Here is a 24,276-nt window from a genome sequence, read left to right on the forward strand (position 1 = left end):
GCACAATGTATGTAGTTCTACTTGTCTGTCAAAAAAATCTGAGTGGCAATGTGGTTTTCCATTGGAAACGGAAAATCCCTCGTTCACGGCGGATATAAGAGAAGCGAGAGAGGCCGTCGCCTCCCATTTCCCTCTGATATCCACAAGTGTATGACTGAATTAGACAATAAACATTCGTGCATAAGTTGTTTTTTTTGTGTGTGTGCGTGTGTGGAAAGTGTGGTAACTGGATACTGAACATAGTGAAAAACACTTCCAACAGAAAGCACCATTCTTTAGTCAGCATGCAGAGGCGCCATTATTAATGTTTACAATGCCCGTACCGTGACTGCGGGCCCTGATTTCTGGAATTCTAACAAAGTACGGCAAAGGCGCCACTGCACCCACAGAGAAAGCACAGTAATGCATGAAGCGGTAATGGCAAAGGCAAAGCGCATCGTCCAATCTGCTTGCTGGCTCACGCGTTTTCTTCTCGCTGTTTGCCGCGCAGCCTACAAATATAGAAAATATGCACCTGCAATATTCTTTGGTGCGTTCTTGATGTCATCCTGAAAGGAGAATAAAAATGTGCGAGGCCGTGAGCTTTCGGGCAGACACCAGTCGCAAACATGAATAAGAAGATCAGAGGATTCAATACTAACAGCAGACGGCTTCCTTCCGTGTTCCGCTGTAAACGTCTTCTCCCACTCTTTAATTATAAATTTCAGCTGCTGAACATTTTCATTCAGGTTCATCTCCTCGAAAAAAGAAGGCCTAAATCTATTTCATTCTCTGTAACATTCGCGCGGTTTTACAATTTGAGCAAGACTTGGCTGGGCTTGACTGCGTGCAAGCAATAATATGCCTGAAGCGTCAGGGGTTTTTCTTCCCGCCGTAGAGCGGCGCTGTCAGATGACCCTATAGCAGACGACACGCAGACAGCCCAGAATTTTTCCGTGACTGCGCCGTTGCAGCAAAAACTGTGCCTTCTGGTGCGCTGTTTCTCATATTATTTCTGTGGTGTGTTTTGTGTTACCGTTTGACAAGTGACGCGTCGATGACTGCAGTTGCTGGAGGTAGTGGCGAGCGAAAATGCATTGCTGTTGTGTTCCGTTTTGCATGTCCAGTCAGCGAAACAAGAAGCCCGGCGTTTCGTTCCATGTAATTTCTGCCGACTTAGAACTCCGGGATAGGCGGCTCAAGGTAATTAGAAGAAAGAACTGGCAGCCAAGCACAACATCAAATTATTCTGTATATTGTAGCTTGCATTTTCAGCCAAGGAAATGCTACTGTAGAGTTTGACTGCCCACCAAGACTGGGGTGAACTCTTTTACCCGAAGTCAGCGCTCCGAAGAGTGTTACATGGCCTCAAGAAGTTCGTCGATATCATGCTCAAAGACCGAACGCATCTTCAAAGGCCACTGCATGGACGCATATGCTTGCACTACAACTAGTGTGAATAATAATAATAATAATAATAATAATAATAATAATAATAATAATAATAATAATAATAATAATAATAATAATTAGTTTTTTGGGGAAAGGAAATGGCGCAGTATCTGTCTCATATATCGTTGGACACCTGAACCACGCCGTAAGGACGCATATGCTTGCACTGCAACTAGTGTGAATAATAATAATAATAATAATAATAATAATAATAATAATAATAATAATAATAATTGGTTTTTTGGGGAAAGGAAATGGCGCAGTATCTGTCTCATATATCGTTGGACACCTGAACCACGCCGTAAGGGAAGGGATAAAGGAGGGAGTGAAAGAAGAAAGTAAGAATGAGGTGCCGTAGTGGAGGGCTCCGGAATAATTTCGACCACCTGAGGATCTTTAACGTGCACAGACATAGCACAGCATATATAAGTGCCACTTCCAGACGGAACGCACTTTACGTTAAATGAATTAAACCATAGTTAACTTTCTTTCTTTTTATTTTTGTGGAGCCCCATGCAGGGGCAAACATCCGGTACGCACGTAGACGTAGTCTACGGCACTATTAAACAATTTTAGCCCTTCGAGGCTACCAGACTACAGATACATAGAACGAAGCGCTGGTGACGACTGCCCACAGAATCCGCCCAGAGCAAGCTTTGCCTGGCAAGTCGAGAAAAAAAGACTAACAATATGCGCCAGTTGTTCTTAGCCATAACTGAAAGTTTTCCAAGCCAATTCGACAGAAAATTCTTATGCATATAACTAACACTGTGAAAAGGCATGATCCGTTAATGCAAGAGCGCGCAATAATGGCGAATAATAATAATAATAATTGGTTTTTGGGGAAAGTAAATGGCACACTATCTGTCTCATATATCATTGGGCACCTGAACCGCGCTGTAAGGGAAGGGATAGAGGAGAGAGTGAAAGAAGAAATGAAGAGAGAGGTGCCGTAGTGGAGGGCTCCGGAATAATTTCGACCGCCTGGGGATCTTTAACGTGCACTGACATCGCACAGCACACGGGCGCCTTAGCGTTTTTCCTCCATAAAAACGCAGCCGCCGCGGTCGGGTTCGAACTAGTGTGAATAAAATCGCGGGTTTGCCTGTCCTGACCTGTGAGAACAAGAATAGCGGCCACAGCCTATGGGAAGCACTACTGCATATTATATGCAAAAAGTTAATCAAACCGTTGCTAACAAACCATGCACTTGACATAACAGACAAGAACGCAGTTGCGAAGATGTACAACAAGAAACCTCTTTCCCAAAAATTCTTGAAACTGCAGTAAGAAACGAATTCCGCCGCCTTCATCGCACCGGCGCATGACATTTTTCCTTGTAAGTGCGCACATGTCTGCAGGTGCCTTCAAGCGCAGTTTTTTAAATATTCACAAGTCGCTCGCTATGTCTGATACTCCCCTTGTTCCAGTTGTCATTTCATCAACGCACGCGCATGTCATTTGAAAAAAATCCGGTCGGTCAGGCCTGCTGTGTTACTCCCAAAGTCACTGTGCGCGTGTGCATCACACAAGAACATAGTAAGCTGTGTTTCTTGACGAAATAATGAAGAAGAAGAGCATGGCTTTATTTGAAATCTGTACGTTATTCAAGGAGGTACCGTTCGGCGAAGGCTCGTCGGAAAAATAACCAGAAACAGCGCAGGCTGGGCCTTCCAAGATCTGCTTCACCCGATCGAAACATCTCTCGCAAGGCTCCACAGCAAGATTGTAACAGACGCGCGTTTCGCAAAGTTCTAAGAACATTAGATATGAGGGATGTGCCCCCTGCGGGCCAACAACTCTCCAGGCAGGTTACCGCGACGTTTCCGGCTTCCATCCATTGAGCGCCATGCATACCTCCTTTCCCAAGGGTTACCTGGCTACAGTTGAGAGCTCAGGTAATTCCGGACTTCTTCCTGTCCTTATTCTATCCCATGGATTATTTCCCCTTTTTTCTTGTCCGAAGTAGTTGATTTCTTTCCATTGGCAATTAACAGTGCAATACAATCATGCACCATGCAGTGTAAATACTTAATTTGCGGCATTTCTAGCCACTTCGAGCATTTGTTGCAATATGGATGTTTCGAACATGTTCCTTTTGTTTTGAACCGTCCAAAAGTTACTGGTTATGCAGCAGACAAAAGGTCCTAACGGCATCGTAGAACGGCGTGCACAGCACGCTTTCAGATTTCGAAATCGAAACTGATGATCCTCTTTCAGTATTATGTGGAAGTCAGTTCACACTTCTTAAGCATTTGCTGCACTTTGAGACAGTCAAAAACATGTTTTTTTGTCATTAATGAAATAAAAATTGTTGCTCAAAGTCCGCAAAAATGATGAAACAGCATGATCGGGCGCCGTGCATCGCAGTCTGCCAGCCATTGAAACCGAAATTGAGGGGCATCTTCTAGCGTCGCCTAACGGCCAGTCTGAGCAATGTCGAGGTTACCTCGGGGCCCATTGAAATCGAGGCGACGCTTCCAAAGTTTTTGATACGTCATTAAAAATACGTAATCATTAACGTCAAACGTGTGACGTCACGTTTTTTTGACCAAACAGCGTTTTCAGCCTACTTTCTCGCAAACGCTTGTGGCGCTCCCGGCATGTTTTTCAGGAGGCATTGAGTTAAGCTACAGCTGCCTCATTAAACTTTGACTTGTAAAATATTATAAAATAATCATATTACGTATTTTAAAGCCCAAACTATGGTAAATTATTTTATTTGTTGGGATCTTTAAAAATTGTGAAATAAGAGTGCTTTCGGTTTTGCGATACCTGTATGGTGTCGAGATGACTAGGTTACAGTGCTCTAGAATAACTAGGTGTTGCGACCGGCAGAGGTAGTGCGCGCCCTTTTTTTCATGATGCAGCGGTGGCGCCCCCGGCGAAAGCTCGGTTCGCGCCCACTTCCTCCGGCCATTGCTATGCATGTATGAAGCCGATTCACTTCAATATTGCTATCGATATTACTGCGATATATTACTTTATTGTGAGTAAACTGCACAAGAAAAAAAAGACAGAGAAGTGTGCATATTATAGTTGCAGGGATGCAGAGTTTGGAATCTGACTCGTTCAGCTCGGCCGTAGGTGTACTATACTGTGTGCTGTAAAGCTCTGCCCCGAGTACAAGTTCAAACGCCTTATGACGGCATTTTTTTTTTCTAGTTTTCTTGTAACCGTATTCCGTGTATTTTAGTGAAATGCATGCTAGCTTAGTGCATTCACACGATGAACAGGGACCTGACGAATTGGAATTAGTGATCGATATAATTATGAACTTATATTTAAATTCAATATACTGAAGTGAATGAATAAACGAACAAAGTAAAGTAAATCGTGGGCATATAGGAGTGTTTATCAGCACTTGTAGTGAAATAATGACGTACGCGTATGGACGCGTGTACTATAGCGCGTCTCAGAGCTACGTTTCCTCAAGCTAGTTTATAATTTTTTGCTCGACGGTCTCTTGGTGTGTCTGGTTAAAGGGGTCGGTACATCAAATTTTGAGGCTATAGTAAGCTTGTTATGGGCTTCCTTTGTATGTAAGGTCACCCGCGGCGAAATATTGGACGCAAAAAGCGCTTAAAATATATTGTAATCGAGATAGAGGCCCATCGCTAGTGCTATATGTGGTGACGTAAAGCCCTGGGAACCATAGAGTTTCATTACTATTAACTAGAGGGAAAGCTGGCGGCGCTGCACCTGTACCTCCGTGGGCGCGCAAAGCATCATGGGGCGATGAGCTACTTGGTGCAGGACAGTAGGTTTTTATTCAGGAACACAGAGTGGCGTTACAGAGACGGTCCATTCCGTAACCACGGCGCGCTCCGCTCGCAGACGACTTCGGCTTAAAAGTAGTGCGCAAAAGCCATAGTACCGAGAACGCAACAGCACACGACGCCAATAAAAGGTTTTTGTTTTCCGAAATGCTGTGAAAAAAACCTTTTAAATTGTTGAAGCGACAACATTTTTTTTTTTCAAAAACATATATCTTTTTAAAAGTGCGCCTGTTAAGCACGAAATATTGGCTTTTGTGGTCTGCAATGCTTGGCCAATAGGAGAGCAAGTCATCACTTATTTTGAGCAAAATTTGCATTTACATGCTTTTCTGCTCGTTTGTAGCGATTTATAGACAGGTTATTGAATGATAGGACATTCTTGATTATCAAACAGCGTTTGTTTCTTCATTATGTTTTGGCCTAAAGTTGTACTTCTGCAGTCGGTAGCTCTCCGCCCCATGATGCTTAGAGCGCCCATGGTGGTACAGGTCAGTCTAGTAACGTTGGTACAGGTGGCCTCGAGGCAGCTCCATGCAAACTACCACAGGCGGGGCGCCAGCTTTCCCTCTAGTTAATAGTAATAGTTAATAGTAGTTAATAGTAAGGCGACTCCAGACGCGATCCTTAATGAATCCTTACTTACTATCAAAATTCTATCCCGGTGATTACGGCACGGAATGTACGTACACTACGCGGCAAAATAGCCCCTTACGATCACATATTGTGGAACTGTAAAGAGGAGCCGCCACCGGAATCTCTAACACAAGTTCCTACTCTCGAACAATATGGGAGGACGTGTTGGGCATGCTCAGACCTGGTCGTTCAAACTCGGGCCATTGAATGGGCTACAGGTCGCTGTAAGCAGTGGACTGCATGATAGCCACCTAACGCGGATCATCTGCATTTTGACTTCTGACGAAAATGTTTTGCAATCCAATCCTCACGCTAGCGTGCCGTTTTTTTTTTTTCAAGGAGGGGGGCCTAGCTTATTATATAGTTGCCATGAATGAAATGAGGGCTTGCGATAGACTGAAGCTTGCTGGCGCAATTTTCATCTGGTCTTACATACTGCTCACATCTGATCTCATATGACACCTAGCTTTGAACCGCGGGCAGTGCATGATCCCCCCCTCCTTTGTCTTCCTGAATTAAGGCACCCCCTAATTCGTAACAAATTTCTTTTTTTGCAAGCGGCGGAGAAATTTTGTCATCTTTCTCATGAGTGTCATAGTTAAACGTTACGCGACACATCAACGACACAAAATAAGCTTCACCTCTACCTTCAACACCCCTCAGCCCTCCCCCCAAATTTCAATTCATTGGGAAACCCCTCACCGCGGGAAATAGCCAAGTGGTCATGCAAACTCGCCTATATATGCTTTGTCACTCTAGCCGAGCGAGCGACCGTGCAAGCAGTCGCGAAGGTGTTCATTTGCAGCAGCTAGCAGTTGGGAGGAGGCTTTAATTTACACAGCTGCAGGCTGGCATGTGACCGCGGCCGCAGCGAGAACGGGAGTGCCGGCCCCCCCCCCCCCCCCCCCAAAAAAAAAAAAACGCTGGCACTTCCTATAGCGTCTGCGCTACATAGCATTCCACGTAGAAAACGATTTTGATTGCCTAAGAGCATTGCCTTCAATAACAAATGTGTAGTCCCGTGCGTTCGATCTGCTCGAAGTTGCATTCACACACATTAAGGCGGAGTGCAGTACCTGCTTAGCCAGATGGCGGACAACTCGCATTTTCTGAACAATCTGGGACACCACACCCAAAAGAATGAAAATTTAGGCCTCTTCCTCGACGGGTTTAAGCTTCTTTTTTTTTTCATTTTTACCATAAAGCCCTAGGTCTGTTGCGAACTGCACTGCGCTTGAGCTGACGGAAACAGAAAATAAAGCAGCTGCTTTCTCTTAACTTTAGCGTTTCATTTATAAATAGTGAATATCTGCTTCAGCGGTAGTGCCTAGTCAACACAAAAAACTAACGTTGTGAGCCAAAATGCAGGTTAACGAAAAGCCAAATAAAACCGCGGCGAGCAGCAGACGATCCGCACCAGAGCGCCGGGCGGAGAACAGCAGCGCCAGATTAGTTGTCATGAGGCGGAGGCGCGCAGAACTACGCTTTATCCCATGCCGGTCGGCATACCTACTCATCTACCTGTGGAGGAGGAGCTGGTCAAGTGCATTGTTTCTTTTTTTGTTTTGTCTGGATTTGTTTTAGAGCTACTGAGTGGTGTTGGTGCTGTACCGGGCGCGTATTGGGGCATGCCAAGTCAGCGCTGACCTGTGGTGTAATAGTATTCAGGAGAGGAAAGTGAGTGCACCGTTTAAATGGAGGTATTCGCATGCTGTAATTGAACGCACTAATGGGCGTGCCTTTTCGTCTTCATCTGTGCGTCAGTACCTGTTTCTATATTTCCTTTTTTTTTTCTCGCAACTTTTACTTCTGGATAAAAAAAAAGCTGCGCTGATTATACACCAAATGGTATGCACAAACAGTTTATGTCAATTGAGCTCGAACTACCTGACTGTTAATGTGCCTTTGGTTGCGAACTAATAATCGTCGTGTGCGTGATGCCCGTGAAGCTCTTGAGCTGTGCTCGAGCTCTCGTGAAGCGAGTTCTTTTGTTCCTGCGTTTCCTACGTCGCATTATAGAGATTGCATTATTTGTTTGACGCAGTGGTAAATGGAACACAAGTCGAAAAGAGCCTCGGGAAATGGATGCCGCCTTCGGAACCTTGCGTAATATTTTAATTTTCACTTTTTCTCCGTGAAGTGTGTCGAAACTGCTAATCGAACTAACCCGGGGTTCGATCTTAAAAATCGGGCTAGAATTCACGCCACTTCTCTAGTGTAGCGGCTACGATTCTGCGTCATCTACTGTTGAAAACAATGGCTGTGCTTGGATCGTGTAGCCATTGAACCGCGATATTTAATGCCGGTAACTGCGTGTCTCCCGAGTAGTGCTGTAGAAGTTAGGAGTAGCTCGGTAATAGCATCTGCTATTATATTGCTAACGATGCAAGTTCCATGAATTTGTCTGCACGAAACTGTTGACGATGTTGCCTCTTTGAATGCAATTTTTTCATACATTTTTCTCACCGTTCTATATTTTCAGTATGTGCTGCACCGTTATCAAGTTCAATGGACATCTTACCCCAAGTGATCCTCTCCATCATCCTGTTCTAATCATTGGGCAACCAAAAAACCTTGCTAAAATCACATTTGAGGATGTCAAATGCAAGCTTGAGCCTCGTGTTGGGGAGGAGGTAAGTGCACACTATTGACAATTTGCTTTGGAAAGGAAGCAAACAATTTTTCCGAGGGTTGAAGTAGTACATATTTCATGCCATTCTTTACCTGTAAATTTGTGTATTTCTGACTGGCTTCTTAGCTCATGAGCTTATGAGCATGTTAAGCAATTGGTATCTTAGCCAGAAGTGTGCCATATTTAAAGCTGAGTAGTGTACGAAAACTCTACTAGTGAGCTCAGTCATATTTAAAATTTGAAAAATGGACTCCAACCACTAGAAAGAGAATTGGTGTTTCGGCCTTGTATTGGATCTTTGTTCACAGTTGAATATCTGCAGTAATCAACAGTGATGAAATATGTTTAAACACAGTGTTCATAAAAGCAGTGTACAGAGACATGGGGGGTGATTGCCACTGTTGAGGTTCAGAGTGTGATTAATTGTTTAGATGAGTAATAATTACGAGGTGAATGCGAGGAACTATTTTCTGGTGACTAGTATATGCATTTTTCCTTATGCTATTCTTGTTCTCCATCAGCGAATTGCACTAATTTTTGTGCACTGTGTTCAGAAGTAGCTTGGGAGTTCTGCTTATGACTTCCTTATTGCCTGTGTGTGTATATATAAATGCGCTCTAAAATCATTTCCATTTACTGTAGCCAACATATTTTAGTAATTGGTTACCTTGGATGATGAACCCCCAGACGGCACTACATTTGCAGGATGTTGAGGGGATGTACTTTTGAGGATCTTGCCTCATCCTGATGACACCTTTTATTGATCCTCAAGTGCCCACCTAGTCCTAATATATGACCTCAGCACGTCCTCAGAATATCCTAAAAAATGCCCCATGAAGGCCTGAGAAGGTAACGATTTTGTGCAGAGAATTTGTGTTATTTGCTTATTTGGGCAGAATTAATGGGAAGGGTGTGACAGCTTTATTTTTGCTTCGTTTGTGCTGGATTTTGCCCAAAACAAATTTTTCAAAACTTGGCCACGCTTGGCAAGCTTGTTTGCAACTGATGCACCACCTTTTTTGGCGACCACTGGTTGTTTGTCATATTTCACACAGGCAGTTTAGACAGTGATAATTGTAGTGTTCCATGGACTTAATTTTGCCACCGCAATGCTAAAATTACTGTGCCATCCATGAGTACATTTGCTATGCTCCAAAAATCTGAGTCTGACCACATCAGAAACCTGAAGTATGCAAGGGACGGTTTCTCAGGGAATATATTTTGTGATATATCTTTTACTTAATATTTCTTGTGTCAGAATGTTTTTTTTATTAATGTCACTATTGTGCAAAAATTTATTTTAATTAAATCTGCTGTTGTGAACGAGCCACATGCGTGAGATCAAGCTGTCCTGATTTCAGTCCAGGGCCATAATATTGTCTTGCAATTCGTCGTTTGTAGGATATTTGCAAAATTTTCATCCTTACGGCGGCCAACAGTGTATAAACTGAGGATACCCTTGTGGAGGGATTGCAATACACTCAAAATGTACCCAAATAATCGAATTTGGGAAGAGGTTTTTGCACTATTTGAGGGTGTCCTCAGGAATTTGGGTGTTGTCTTGGCTGTTTCAAAACTTGACCAACTTGGGTTTGTTCAGAACATAGGTTGGAATTTTCCTTATAGACAGCACCACTCAGTCATAAGTTTGTTTTCTTGTTGCCTGTAATTTGTCTTGTAAGAGGGTCTCAAAAGTGGTGTCTGGTCGTGGTTGTCTAACGTTCGACGGAATACCGTCTGGTCAGGATGAAGCATAATAACGGTGAAGTTTGGGTCACGGACCAAGTCAAAAACAAAAGAAAATGACGTTTCGGGTCCCGTACGGGACCCTTGTTCACAATAGGACTGTCAAAGAAGAAGGCGGGATTATATAGTCTTCAGGATTATTCCTAATCTTTTTGCATAGATATGTGAAGAGAGCCTTGATTCCGGTTCAATGTATCTTTCGTCGTCTGGATGACTAATGATTCTAGATGCAGTCTTTTCAAATTATTTTTCTGTGGCTACAATCTCCGCCTCGTCCCAGGCTATCTCATGGCCAGTGGTCTGCACGTGCTCTGCGATAGCGTTCTTTGATGCGTGATAGTTCCTTACGTCGCCTTGATGGTCTTTCATTCATCGCTGGAAGTTCCCGGTTTCGCCGATATAGACGGATGTGCAGTCATTGCAGGGAACTTTGTAAACCACACCAGGAAATTTGGCGCGTGGCAGGGGGCCCTTTATGTTCACAAGTTCGGCACGTAGCTTGCTTGTTGGCACGTGGGCGATGTGCACTCTGTGCTTCCTGAAGATTCGGGAAAGGGTTTCACTGACTCCAGGTACATAAGGAACTGCAGCACGCTTCATGGTTTTTGCGCTTCCATCTCGTTGTCCCCTCGTGAGTTGCAAGTTTTTAGACATATTGTTCACAAGGTTCCTGGGGTAACCGTTACGCTCGAGGTCCCTTTTTATCACCTTGAGTTCGTTGCTGAAGCTTTCCGGGTCTGCGCAGACATTTCTTGCACGGTTCAGTAGTGACGAGATAACTGATCGCTTGTGAGCCAACGGGTGGGACGATTCAAAGTCCAGATATCGTCCGGAATGCGTCGGCTTTCGGAACACGCTGAAACTTAAGCGGCACGCGGCACGCTTGACGTTGATGTCCAAAAACGGGATGCTGCCATTCATTTCCTCTTCCGCGGTAAAATTTATAGATGGCTCCGTGGCATTGAGATGGTCAAGGTGAGATGGTCATGGTTGCGCATGTTGCCTAAGCCTATCCATGAGAAAAAGAAATAAATCTTTCCTATTGGCCTGGATGCCCTATATGTGTTTGGCTTTGAAGTAGAACTATACACCTTTTGGTCATAACATTCAATTTGCTTTATTTGCTTTGGGAAACTCTTAGAATGAAACAGAAAGTCAGTGATACTAAACGCCGCTTTGGCAACAGTCATCATTGTAAAATATCAGACATTTAGTGATGATTTCTTAAAGATTAGAAAAGTTTAGTAGGTGCTAAGTTGCACACCTTACTCCTGTTTTCATTGTTTTAATTTTGGAATTTGAAACCACTGGATTTCTTGGGGGGTTCAGGAAATTATTGGAACAGCTAATTAAATTTTTTTTTGGCCGTGAGATGCTTCAAAACCCAGTTCAGTCACGGTGATCAGCGGGGAGCTTGGAAGAGTGCCTATATTCATGCATGGGAACAGCATTAAGACACTTAAATTTGCACTGCTGCAAATTGTACTAAGAAAATGCACTTGTTCTGTTGGGAAACGAATGTATAGGGGGGACAAGCGTGAGAATGAGCTGGGTGTCCTTTCAGCTTGCTGCTTCATTTAGCTTGGGATCTAGGCCTCTGGGGTAATCACACTCAACCTGCCATGAGCTGTCTGTTATGACTGTTCTCATTTTGAGTTTCATATCTCTGTCCATTGTGTGAACGAAATTTGAGGCCGTTAAATTAAATATTACATAAGTCCTGGAAAAAATTCTCTGCAGCATGACATCTTAGCCTTCGTACTGGCAGGAGCATTGCAAATATCAGCATAAAGTATTGGAGACAAATAGCTCTTTGTAATCAACATTTTGCCAGTTCTGTTTTGTGTTATACTGAGATTATTAATGCCATGGAGCTATGTAAAGGGTCACACAGAGGCACACATTCAGTGTCTGTGTGTATTCTGTCTTGGCATCTATGTCATGCTGCAGTGGCTAACCTTTTAATTGCTTAAAAATTTTAGCCTTTCCTGATCCTGTTTATATTTTTTCACTGAAGACTAAGTATTGTAAGCTTTTATAATGCTGCGAAAATGTGTAGCATCATATTATTTAGAAGGTTTTTTTTAAGTGTTAAGTCTTGCTTGCATGTTTTGAATGCAAAAATATTCAATTCACCATTGCACAGGGTTGTTAAATGGATGTGTCACAGGCAGGAACATTTATGGGTAGTTGAAAGCCCCTCAGATGTTCAATATTTTTCTTCTTGTGAAATTAAAGCTCTTTTTGTGAAATGAACTATACAATTTGAGCTTAAGGAAAGCATTTTTAAATCATGCAGAATGTTGTGGACAAGCAATACTGATTTGAAGCAGTTGTCTTCCTAAAAGTGGTAACAAGCTAGGCGCATTTAATGCCCTTCAGGAATTCAGTCTGTCACTCACTCCTTCATTTTCAGTTTTATTCGAAGGGATTAGTGCTATTCTGTTACGGTCGCTTTTGTTTTTGCTGACATTGCATCTGTTATCATGTGGAGCACTTGGCATGGAATATCACTTGCCCATTTTTTTATTTTAGATGTTCAAAGCAGCTGTGCTCTCACTGCATCCATCACCTACTGACAACTGCTTCTTGTACTTGAACCTGGCCATTGTGGCTGCATTGCCAACAAAGTGTTCACGCCACAACACGCCTTCACACGCTCATTCTCTTACCAAACTGGTAAAGAACCTTACAGCTGGAGTGGATGAGTACATTGTGGTAAGTTTTGGTTGCAGCTGTTACCTTGTGCCTTGAGGTTAAAACTTGAAGTACATATGGAAAACGCATGTTGAAACATGCTGTGTTGATACTTGCACAAAGAAGTACCTGGTTGCTTTTTTGCTTGCGCACTACTACACATGAAATTATGGTTTATGCAATCAGCCATAGTAACCTTTTTGTGTTGTTTCAATTTTTTCTTGAGGTTCTTTATTGGATATATGTGATAGTACATTGAGATGAGAGTTTGTATAGAAAAGGTCTCAGAGTCTTGACTGTTGTGGGACCTCTTGTAATTACGTAGGCAGTAGTACACGAAAGGTGACCTAGAAGAAACAGAAAACATAAGCACAGTGAAATACTGCATACACAAGTACAGGATATAGTTTGAGGCATACTAAATGAATAAGAAAAAGTGTAGTGAAATGCCACTTGAATGAACTTGAGGGTACATGAAGACTCTCGCTCATTCGAGAGCTTGCGGAAGTGAAATGAACAGGCAGCCATGTTTGATGACCTTAAGTAAATACCAAATCATTGAAATGGCTCCTAAAGCTTTTATTTCACAACACAAAACTTCTAGCAAGTATTATATACTTGACACCTTGATAAAATCCACCAATTTTCCAGGGAACTTTTGTATTCGCCATTGCCAGCATTGTAACTGGGCAGGTTTGTTGCTGTTTTAATGTGCCTTTTCTGATATGAAAGCCTGTTGGCTGGCAATCAATCCAGTGGCACCACACCGCGGCCGAACTGTTTTAGATGGGACTTGCCATGCCTTGCGCACTCGAGGGGCTAGAGGTTTTTTCTTCTTCCTTGCTTGAGCTCCCTGCTGGCTTGCACGCCCAGCACGTCTAATTAAACTTGGTTTTGAGTGCGTCGACCATTTATCGGTGACATATTTGGTGGAGCAGCCGGGTAGCGTCCCATGTACTCTGACTACGAGGACACTCTTGACGCCTGTTCTCCACGCGTGGACTCAACACCCGTCCACAAGGCGAGCCGCCGTCTGTGAGGCCTACAACCGGAGTTCGGCCAACTGAGAGCGCCGGTAAGGGCCATCACATCCACCGCGGCTAGCCAGACAACTCAGCATTCTGGGAATGCCCCGCAGTTCTTCCTTCACGCACCTTGGTCGCTGCCACCATTCCATGGGGACAGGTTCGAGGACTTCGAAGACTGGTTGGCCAGCTTTGACCGAGTGGCAAGTTTTAATGAGTGGGACAGCGAGCACAAGCTGCGCAACGTCTACTTTGCGCTGCAGGACTCTGCCAAAACGTGGTTTGAGAACCACGAAGCTTCCTTTACCACCTGGGAGGCTTTTCGTCGAGAGCTGCTAGCGACATTTACCAGCAGTGAAAGAAAAGAGAAAGCTGAAATCGCCCTGCGCTCAAGATCACAGCAGCCGAACGAGAGCGTCACGATGTTCATAGAGGACAAGACGCGACTGTTCAATCGGGCCGACTCTGCTATGCCCGAAGCCCAGAGGGTACGCCACTTAACGCGTGGCGTAAAAGAGCAGCTGTTTGCCGGACTGGTCCGTGACCCGCCACGAACAGTGTCCGACTTCACCAAGGAGGCAACGGGTATCGAGCACTCTCTGCAGGAGCGGGGCGCCCACTATGGACGTCAGGCTACTGTAGCAGCCGCTTCCCAGCACACGCCTACGTCGCTGCCCACCGAGGAGCTTCGGGAGCTTGTAAAAAGCCTTGTGTGCGAGGAACTGGCGAAACTTCGCTTTGAAGCTCCACAGGTCAGCGTCGCTGCCTTAACGGACGTGGTCCTCAAAGAAATCGACGAGTTGTGCAGCCACCCCAGCCCCATACCCGGCGCCCTCCGTTATGACGTACAGCGAGGCGCTACGAAGTCCCGGGCCAGCGATGCGAGCCTTTTCCCCTGTCGCTCCTGTGCCATACCTGCAGGAGCCAATCGCAACAGTACCCTCCGTGCCGCAGGAGTTCAGACCCCCCGTGAGCAAAGCGCACGTTTGGCGTACGCCAAATAATCGGCCGCTTTGTTATCACTGCGGGGAGCCCAGCCACATCCTCCGCCACTGCCCCTACCGCAGAATGGGTTTAAGGGGGTTTTCACCTGATGCACCTCGACCACGCTACGGTGAAAGACCATGGGATATCGAACAGTACTTGGCTGATAACGTGCAATCTTCGACCTCGCAGCGGCGCCAGTCCCGATCGCCATCCCCAAGGTGGTTCTCTTCGCCTGGCCATCCGTCATCCTCTGGCCAGTTCAGAGGTACGTCCCCACGTCGGGAAAACTGAAGACGGCGTCTTCCGGGGGTAGGGCTGCCGTTACTGGACCGAGACAAGAGCCTCCACCCGACGATTTGCCGCAACGCTCCGACCGATGACGACCTCGACGACGCGCTGCGACCGACTGGTCTCCGCCGAAATTCCGGTATCCGCCGACAACCACGACGTTACCGCACTCGTGGATACCAGTGCCGATTTTTCTGTAATGAGCAGACGGTTAGCCACGGACTTGAGGAAGGTTCTGACCCCTTGGTCTGGGCCGCAGATCCGGACAGCTGGTGGCCACGTGGTAACTCCGATCGGTGTCCGCACTTCGCGAATCCAGATCCGTGGTGTTACTCTCCCTGGTTGCTTTGCTGTGTTATCCAAGTGCTCCAAAGACCTCATACTCGGTTTGGATTTCCTTCAGGAGTACAGTGCCATTATCAACCTCCAGGAGCTAATCGTTTCGTTTTCCACCCAAGGCCCTGTCGACGACGATACCGAGCCACGCAGGGCTAAGTTATGAGTCTGTGACGACCGCGCGTTGATCCCGTCAAAAGCCAGCATGTTTGTTACCGTAGAGTATGATAACAGCCCCAGCACTTGTGGCATCGCTGAAACTAACATCACACTGCTCCTGGGTCGGCAAGTCTGTGTAGCTCGCGGAATTATTCAATTGAACAGTGGGCGAACCAAACTTTTAGTGACCAATTTTGGTTCTGAACGCTAGTGTTTGCCTGGCAAAACAGCTATAGCGTACCTCGAAGAACTTAGCGAATTCGCGGGACAGCACGCGCAGTCCGAAATCCCGGCATCAGGGGAGGCACCAACCACTCCCATAAAAACCGACGTGAACCCGAACCTTCCGTCTAATGAGAAACGCTGCCTTGAGAGCAATATCGAATCATTCCGCTACTGTTTTGCCTCGACCTCCAAGGTTGGGCAGACTCCGCTCACAAAGCACCGCATTATAGTTGACGCAGACCAGCGACCGTTATGCCAACAGCCTTATCGAATGTCTTCGAAGGAACGGGATGCCATTCGCCGACAAGTTCAAGAAATGCTCCAAGACGACGTGATACAGCCGTCGACGAGCCCATGGGCATCGCCTGTTGTTCTAGTGGTGAAGAAAGTAGAAACCCTACGGTTCTGTGTTGATTACAGACGTCTAAACAAAGTCACCAAAAAAGACGTTTATCCTCTGCCACGCGTTGATGACTCCCTGGACCGGCTACGCGACGCCAAGTACTTCTCATCGGTAGATTTACGAAGCGGCTATTGGCAAATTGAGGTGGACGAACGCGACCGGGAAAAGACCGCCTTTCTTACACCGGACGGTCTGTACGAATTCCGGGTGCTTCCTTTCGGACTGTGCTCAGCTCCTGCTACCTTCCAGCGGATGATGGACACCGTGCTTGCCGATCTAAAATGCAGTCCTGCCTATTGTACGTGGATGACGTAGTCATCTTCTCCGCTACGTTTGAAGAACACTTAGGCGCCTGCGCACTGTGTTCGCAGCAATTCGTTTGGCCGGCCTTTCCCTCAAGCCCGAAAAGTGTCACTTCGCTTTCCAGGAGTTGAAGTTTCTCGGCCACATCGTCAGCGCTAAGGGAGTCAGCCCTGACCCCGATAAGACAGCCGCCATCGCTGCTTTTCCCGTGCCAACCGATAAGCGCAGTGTGCGCTGGTTTCTGGGTCTATGCACCTATTATCGGCGTTTTGTGCCGAACTTCTCCCAGATCGCTGAGCCCCTCACCCGCTTCACGAAAGATGCCGAACCATTCCTCTGGGGCCAGGAGCAACAACAGGCCTTCGAAGACCTCCGCACTCATCTCCAAAGTACGCCCATCCTTGGCCACTTCGATGAGTCAGCCGACACTGAACTGCACACCGACGCCAGCAACATCGGCCTCGGTGTGGTCCTTGTGCAGTGGCAGGATGGTATCGAACGTGTCATCGCATATGCAAGCCGCACCTTGCCACGCTCGGAGGCGAACTATTCCACTACTGAAAAAGAATGCCTGGCGATTCTGTGGGCAGTGACCAAATTTCGCCCTTATTTATACGGCCGCCCTTTTAGAGTCGTCAGTGATCACCATTCTCTTTGTTGGCTGGCGAACCTCAAAGATCCCTCTGGGCGGCTTGCACGCTGGAGCCTTCGCCTTCAAGAGTTTGATGTCACCATCGTTTATAAGTCCGGTAGGAAGCACAGTGATGCCGACTGTCTGTCTCGTGCTCCTATCGAGGACAACCGAGCTGATCCAGACGACGATTCTATTTTTCTCGGTGCCATCTCCACGTCCGTCCTCACTCAACACCAAAGGTACGACAGTGAACTACGGCCTCTCATTGAGTATCTTGAAGGAAGCGCTGCATCGCCCCCACGAATCTTCTCACGTGGACTGTCGTCATTCTGTTTGCGCGATGGCGTTCTCTATAAGAAAAACTACAACCCGACGTAAGCTGCCTATCTGCTCGTCGTACCTGCGGCCTTGCGCGACGAAGTTCTGCAGGCGTGCCATGATGACCCACCTTCTGGGCCCCTGGGCACCTGGGTTTTTCCCGCACCTTGGCGCGGATACGCCAGAAGTACTACTGGCCCAGGGTTGCTGCAATTGTCTAGCGTTACGTCAGAACTTGCCGCGAGCGCCAACGTCGCAAGACGCCGCTGACTAAGCCAGCTGGACTACTGCAGCCCATTGATCCGCCACAAGTCCCCTTCCACCAAGTCGGCATGGACTTACCCGGCTCATTTCCGGAGTCCTCGCTGGGTAACCGTTACATTGTGGTCGCCACCGACTACCTCAGCCGGTACCGTGAAACTAAAGCTCTCCCTCGTGGCACCGCTGACGAAATTGCGAACTTTTTCGTTCAAAATATTGTGCTTCGTCACAGTGCACCCATCATCGTTGTAACTGACAGGGGAACGGCGTTCACCTCGGCCCTTACGCAGGAAGTTATGCGCCTGAGCGGCACAAGTCACCGCAAAACAACAGCTTACCACCCTCAAACAAACAGACTCACCGAACGGCTCAACAAGACGATTGCCAACATGATTTCCATGTATGTTGACGCAGACCACCGCAACTGGGACGCCATACTCCCTTACGTCACATTTGCCTACAACACTGCTTTACAAAAGAAACGACACGATTCACTCCATTTCGTTTAGTGCATGGTCGCGAAGCCACAACCATGCTAGACGCCATGTTGCTTCCGACTAGTAGTACCTTATCTGTTATGGGTGCTGCCCAACTCGTTCGTCACGCCGAGGCCGCCCACCAACTCGCCCGACAGTGCATCCGGCACCAGCAAGCCCTCGACGCTCACCGCTATTAACCTCCGCCACCGAGCTGTTAGTTACCAGCCCGGCGAACAAGTCTGGGTTTGGAGCCCAATCCGCATTCGTGGGCGCTCCGAAAAGCTTCTGCGCCGATATTTTGGCCCCTACGAGGTACTCCGCCAAGTCAGTGAGGTGAACTATGAAGTTCTCCCCCAGGGAACAGTTCGCTCCTCTAGACGGCCGAACTCCGAAGTCGTCCATGTCGCACGGATGAAGCCGTACCACGCCCGCTAGCGCTTCAGGCGTGTCTACACCAGCCGCCGGACACATGCGCTGTCCCTCGTCTTCGTGCTTCTCATTGTTGCGGCACCAAGTCGTTGCCCTTCAGAGAGGGGAGTAATGCCACAGTCCCAATCAATCCAGTAGCGCCACACCGCGGCCGAACTGTTTTAGGTAGGACTTGCCATGCCTTGCACACTCGAGGGTCTAGAGGTTTCGTCTTCTTCCTCGCTCGAGCTCTCTGCTGGCTTGCATGTCCAGCACGTCTAATTAAACTGGTTTTGAGTGCTTCGACCGTTTATCGGTGGCAATATTAATCACTTTGCCATTACAGCTTTGTGCATGGAAAATGAAATGGACGCTACTCCATATACTAAAAATATCTTATTACTGTATGGTGGGTGAGATTTACGTTAGTTTTTGGTGCAGCACTTTTGCCGATGTGCAGTTGCCATCGTGATCACTGATCATGACCTCCGTCATAAAAACGGGCGCATGCAATGATTTAAAAATTCTCGGTAAAAATTTTTGCTACAGCGTTTCCAATAAAATCATTGCGGAATACAGTACCTTAGACAGCAAGCTTTCGGTTGGGCTGAAAAAAACTGGTTCTTTAAAGTTCAGTGTTCTGGCCTTTAACAGCTGAGTTCCTTACTGGCAGATTACTCACTAAGACTGTAGTACCAGCGAGCCAGTGTACATAGGTGTGTGTACTATATATGATTTCTTATTTCTATTTCTTTAGTCTTGTATTTAAACTGAGTTTTAAAGGGACCAATCACTGAGCGAAATGTGTCAATAGAGCATAGCGGAAACAAAAATCGTGCCTCATATTGTGAAATTAAGCATTTTTGCAGCATCAGAGGATTTGTAATTTTAATTTGGCATTGAAAATCACATCAAAAAAATTGAATTGTCACCTTGCAGTGAAACCCTGTATTCTGCCACGTGACCACATTTTGCCAAAATACCACTGATTTGGTTTAGGTGCAGTGTTTCTTTCTTTTTGAGGAGTGTTCGTCATGTTTCATTATAGTTTACGCTCTCTCCGGTGTACCCTGTGGTGAAAAGCAATGCTCCCTTCGCATCGCTGACAATGTGTTTTTAGGTTTCGTTGCTAGATGGTAGTGTATGCATTTCTTATATGAAGTGGCAATGACAGTCCACAAACTTTTGTCGGCAAAGCGTACATCACTGTGCCGTAACAGCTTTGGTGTGGAAACTAAAATGGGTACTACTGCATAATAAAATAATTGTTATCTAGAGGATGAGATGTATATGTTGTTTTGGTACATCACTTTTGCCGATATAAAATTGCCATTGCGTTTGCTGATCATGGTTTCCAGCATCAGGATACAAAAAACTGGGCGCATGCACTGATAAAAAAATTCTTGGTAAAAATCTTCTACAGTGTTTCTAACAGAATCGTTGCGGAATCGAGAACCTTCCCATTCTGCTGTAAAATATTGGGTGCTTAAAATTCAGCTTTTGGCTCCTTTAAAGAGTGAACACGGCTTAATTTTTTGGTAATAGTTCTGTCCACTTGTATGCTTCATTTTTTATGCTGTCCTGAAGTTTCATTGCCGATATCAACCAGGAAAAAAATTTTCATGGACGGCGGCTGTGCATTGCGGGGAAACGCTCGCACAGTCACTGGTTTTCTCTGTTTCAGTTTTCTGACTAGATGTTCATCTTGTGAGGAAGATTTCTTCATGACTGTTTTAGCTATTTTGACCCCGTTTGTTTTGTTGCATTCCTAGGGCCATACTGCTGCAGGTCAAGGCCTCCTTTGTTTTTCAAATTTGTATATATTAAATTGCTTGTATGAAATCTTCTTCTCACTTCGGATATATCAATGGACACTGCATCACAAAAATTCGTAACAAAAATTTGTGCTTTGTTAAAAAAAAAAGAAATTCTAAGAATGTCTTGATCTGTAGCACGACAGTAGGAATGCAGTGAATGTAAAACCAGCCTTGTGCCGCACTTTTTACAAGATACAGAGGAATGATATATATTAGAAAACAATTTTCTGGAGACATAACAGTGAAATTTTGTGAGAGTAGTCATAATAATATTTCTAATAGGCTCAAAAAGTTTCATGTAAATGTATTAAGAGAAAAAAATTTTTGCTGAAAGCTGCATCCCCCATTAAGTCTCATCCTTGCAGTGTTGTAGAATGTATCGTTTTTTTTTTTTTGTGGAGAATGAGCTTTTTTTTCAGTATTTTACTGTGAATTTGGGTAGCATCAATAGTTTTGCTGAAGAAGATACTTATTCAAGGGTGTGTATATATGTAAATTTCAGCGGATTTGTCGTCCCTTCCGTGTCTTATGTGCTTGTTGTGATGCCACTTGTGTCATGTAGCGCGGCAACTGATGGAGCTGCCACTAGCCTGTGGCTTGTGGCAGACCCATGAGGTCTTGCTAACTGCATGAAAATGTACAGGTCTCTTCAGTATGAAAGGGAACTAAGGTTTGAGCATTCAGTTAATGATTACTTCATAATTATGTGTGACAAGCTTACCGTTTTATTTTTTGTAACTAGTTTCCCTCTCGACGTATAATATCCAAAAGTAATTTTCAACTTCAGTAGAGAAATAAGCAATAAATTCGTCTTTTCCTGTGAACTCATTGCTCCCTTTCATGTTGGAGGAACCTGTACGTGGTGCAAATAATGAATACTCATAAGTGGGAAAAAGGAAAAAAAAGTGAATTCAGCATCACATTTCAAGCTTGCTTTACCGTTGCCATCATGCGCATGACCTTGGTTTTGTTTCTGCCCCCTTATGTGCTGGTGCTGGCGTAGGCTTTTTGAAATGCTGCGTTGTACAAATATGCACATTCATTGAGCAGTTAAACTGAACCATTTCCTAGTTGCTTTTATAGTAAAAACCAGGGGGAATTGTTTTAAGGATGCAGTTACCTGTGAGCAGAAATGTTGTAATCTGACTGTTTACTTTTTACTGCTTTCCTTTCTTGGCTGTCATCTTTAGTTGAGCTCAGATGGCCATATTTTTCTGATTTTTCTGCCTTGGTGCCCTCTGACTTTGGTGCCTTCTAACAATGCACCATGCTTGTGTTTTTCAGTGGTGTGCCAGTCTGTCATCCACTTGAGGTTTCATTGAATGGGCCAAAGAGAAGTAAACAGCTGAGCTGGCTGATGGGCAGAGTGTAGTCCCAGCCTGTAATCTTTATTTTTTTTCTGGCTTGATCTGTGGTATGAGTTTAGTGAGAGAAGGTGAAGAGGGTTGTTTTTAATTGCTGATACTATCTCTGGTGCTACATAAGCTAGATCGAAAAACTTTTGCAGGGGGATGATCGGCGATTCAGTATAATCAATCTTTCGCTCTTCTCGCCCTTGTGCACATTTCAGGGGCCCTTTAAACTAATGTGGGCCACATGCTGTGTCCTACATCATATTTTATGGGTGGTCAGTCTGTTGAATTTTATGCCGATCTTTCTTTACAGGTGGTATGTGAATGGCAAGATGTGTTTGCCAGTGCGTGTGCTGTTGCTAGAGCATTTCCGGTGTACAGCCGGAAGTCAAGTGGCAATCCAGGATCGCACAGTGTTACGGTGGAGTTTCTACTTGTGGACGGAGGAGGCGGAGGTCGCCATCTGGGAGAGCCAGAACTGCGCTGCCTCTCTGCTGCTGCAGAAGGTGTTCAGCTGACAGCAAAGATTGTTGATACACCCTGTCATGACATGAACACCGAGGCTTTTATCAAGGTAAGGGTATCACTTGATCAGGCCTGCTGAATGAAGTTTAGTCCATTTAGATCAGTGCATAATTGAACTGTGCACTCAGCAAAGCTGTAAGAGTTTTTATATTGAATGTGTTTTCCAGGATTGAAGATGGTACAGTGCTCAACAAAATGCAACTACCCACATATGAGCTATATGTACCATTGTATGATGGTGTGCAGGGAAGCTTTCTATTCAGTGATTGTTTGAAATGGAAGATATGATAGTGCATGTGCCACTTGCATGGCTTCAAGCATGTCATGAAAGGCCATGTATTCCCTTTAATGTGTGACATTCATTGCAGTCTGTGTACACTAGCATTAGAAAATGGACAGTGCCGTTGTCCAAATATAGGTCAGATGTGGATAATTCAGTATTTCCAGACACAGATTTTACAATGTCTATTGTGGTGGTGAATCACATTCTGGCCATTGCAGTCTAACCTTGTTATAGGGAACAGGTAAAAAATTGTAAAAGAGTTAGGTATAGACGGAATTCGTAATATAAAATTTTGTCTGAAACACACGTTAGAGCAGTGCAGTTTAGTCAGGGTAGGGATGTTTGCTCGGGCAGGCTTTACTGGAAAAACTGGGAGACCTTTTTCGAAGATTTAGAGCCGTTTGGGAGGTCCTTGTGGTGGTTATGAAGACCGCAATAAAACCGAGTGCATTATGTTGGCTTCCCCACATCGTAGCTGTGTGTTGTGTAGAAACTGGTACATCAGTGTGAAAGCTGTTTGCCGTGAGATCGACCTACAGGTGGCAGCACCGTTGCTTCGCTAGTGTGGATCTGGAGCCAGCGGCGCTCGCGGAATCGCGCGTGGCGGTGGTTCGCTTCCAAGTTTGCAGTAGGTATTTTGCCGAAGGACGTGTGCCCTCTTCAATAGATGAGTGATATACTGCTAAAAATGGTCCATTTTTGCACAAAAATGTCTAGGATTGGCAAACGCTATGTGAGAGAACCGCGGATTGAATTAAAACGGAGGACTGGCACGCAACCAGATAACCCCTTCTCTGTAATTTGCTCGCATGGTTTTGCATGTGTTTGCCTTGTACCGCACTGACGGGCATGATATTTTTATTGTGCTATGCTTTCCTAATAGCATCTTTGTTTTTGTTCGCCTTTTCACCAGTGTGCGCACCACTGCCTGTTACCACAGAAGTGATAGTTATATGGGTGTCAGACAGGCAAATTTATTGTCACATCCAGTTAGTGCATTTCTCTTTGTGTAGTGTCGCTGTAATAATGTGGTGCTATACTGGGAAGAAAAGTGCCATTCGGAATGCATTTCTTCCAGCAGTGTACTACGTGTGTGTTCTTCCTTTATTTTTGTAAGGCGAAGGGCGAAGCCACCACCCGCCTTCCACGATAGGCATTTCCTTGGGCAAAGACACGACAAACTATGGGGCAATATATTAGGTGCTGTGCTGTCATTTTCTAGCTCTACATTCACTCGGGTCTGACCTGGCTCAAAAAGGGAGACACGGTCTGGTTCGCTAGCATCCTTGAGGATTAAGCAGACTAAATGCAGCGCTTACAGTTTAGTGCCTGGCAGGTGTTTCACAGATGAAGAATGCTACTCTGGCTAGACGACGTAGGCACTGCTCCGAACTATTCCCCCAAAGTAAGATCACGTCGGCATTGTACAGGAATTTTCGCCACACAGGAAAGCTGACTGGTCACGTGTACAGTGTACAGAGTGTTTCAGCTGAGTGGAGGGAGTTGGCTGAATTCACTACGAGGCGAGGGCTTTTGTAGCCAATGTCAGTGAGGC

General features: G+C 45.5%; 2 protein-coding genes across 6 annotated transcripts in view; one reads left to right on the forward strand and one right to left on the reverse strand.

Moving 5' to 3' along the window:
• The window catches only part of RecQ4 (RecQ4 helicase), a 51,404-nt gene extending 50,605 nt beyond the window's left edge, over positions 1–799 (reverse strand). The window contains exons 1-2 of one of the 2 annotated variants that reach the window (XM_077646912.1): positions 642–799; positions 515–548 (exon numbers count right to left, since the gene is read on the reverse strand). In XM_077646912.1, coding sequence (XP_077503038.1) covers positions 515–548; positions 642–734 — 127 coding nt within the window. In that variant the 5' untranslated portion in view covers positions 735–799. The remainder of the gene's footprint in view (positions 1–514; positions 549–641) is intronic. The other variant, XM_077646913.1, reaches the window with a different exon arrangement.
• A 6,538-nt stretch (positions 800–7,337) lies between these two features.
• The window catches only part of grsm (probable aminopeptidase NPEPL1 granny smith protein), a 69,992-nt gene continuing 53,053 nt past the window's right edge, over positions 7,338–24,276 (forward strand). Inside the window, exons 1-5 of one of the 4 annotated variants that reach the window (XM_077646915.1) lie at positions 7,381–7,520; positions 7,888–7,949; positions 8,326–8,476; positions 12,757–12,939; positions 22,227–22,487. In XM_077646915.1, coding sequence (XP_077503041.1) covers positions 7,894–7,949; positions 8,326–8,476; positions 12,757–12,939; positions 22,227–22,487 — 651 coding nt within the window. In that variant the 5' untranslated portion in view covers positions 7,381–7,520; positions 7,888–7,893. Of the gene's footprint in view, positions 7,692–7,887; positions 7,950–8,325; positions 8,477–12,756; positions 12,940–22,226; positions 22,488–24,276 lie in introns of all 4 variants that reach the window. The other 3 variants (XM_077646916.1, XM_077646917.1, XM_077646918.1) reach the window with 3 other exon arrangements.

Source organism: Amblyomma americanum, chromosome 1 (genome assembly GCF_052857255.1).
Source record: "Amblyomma americanum isolate KBUSLIRL-KWMA chromosome 1, ASM5285725v1, whole genome shotgun sequence".
In the NCBI taxonomy this organism is placed as follows: Eukaryota; Metazoa; Arthropoda; class Arachnida; order Ixodida; family Ixodidae; genus Amblyomma; species Amblyomma americanum.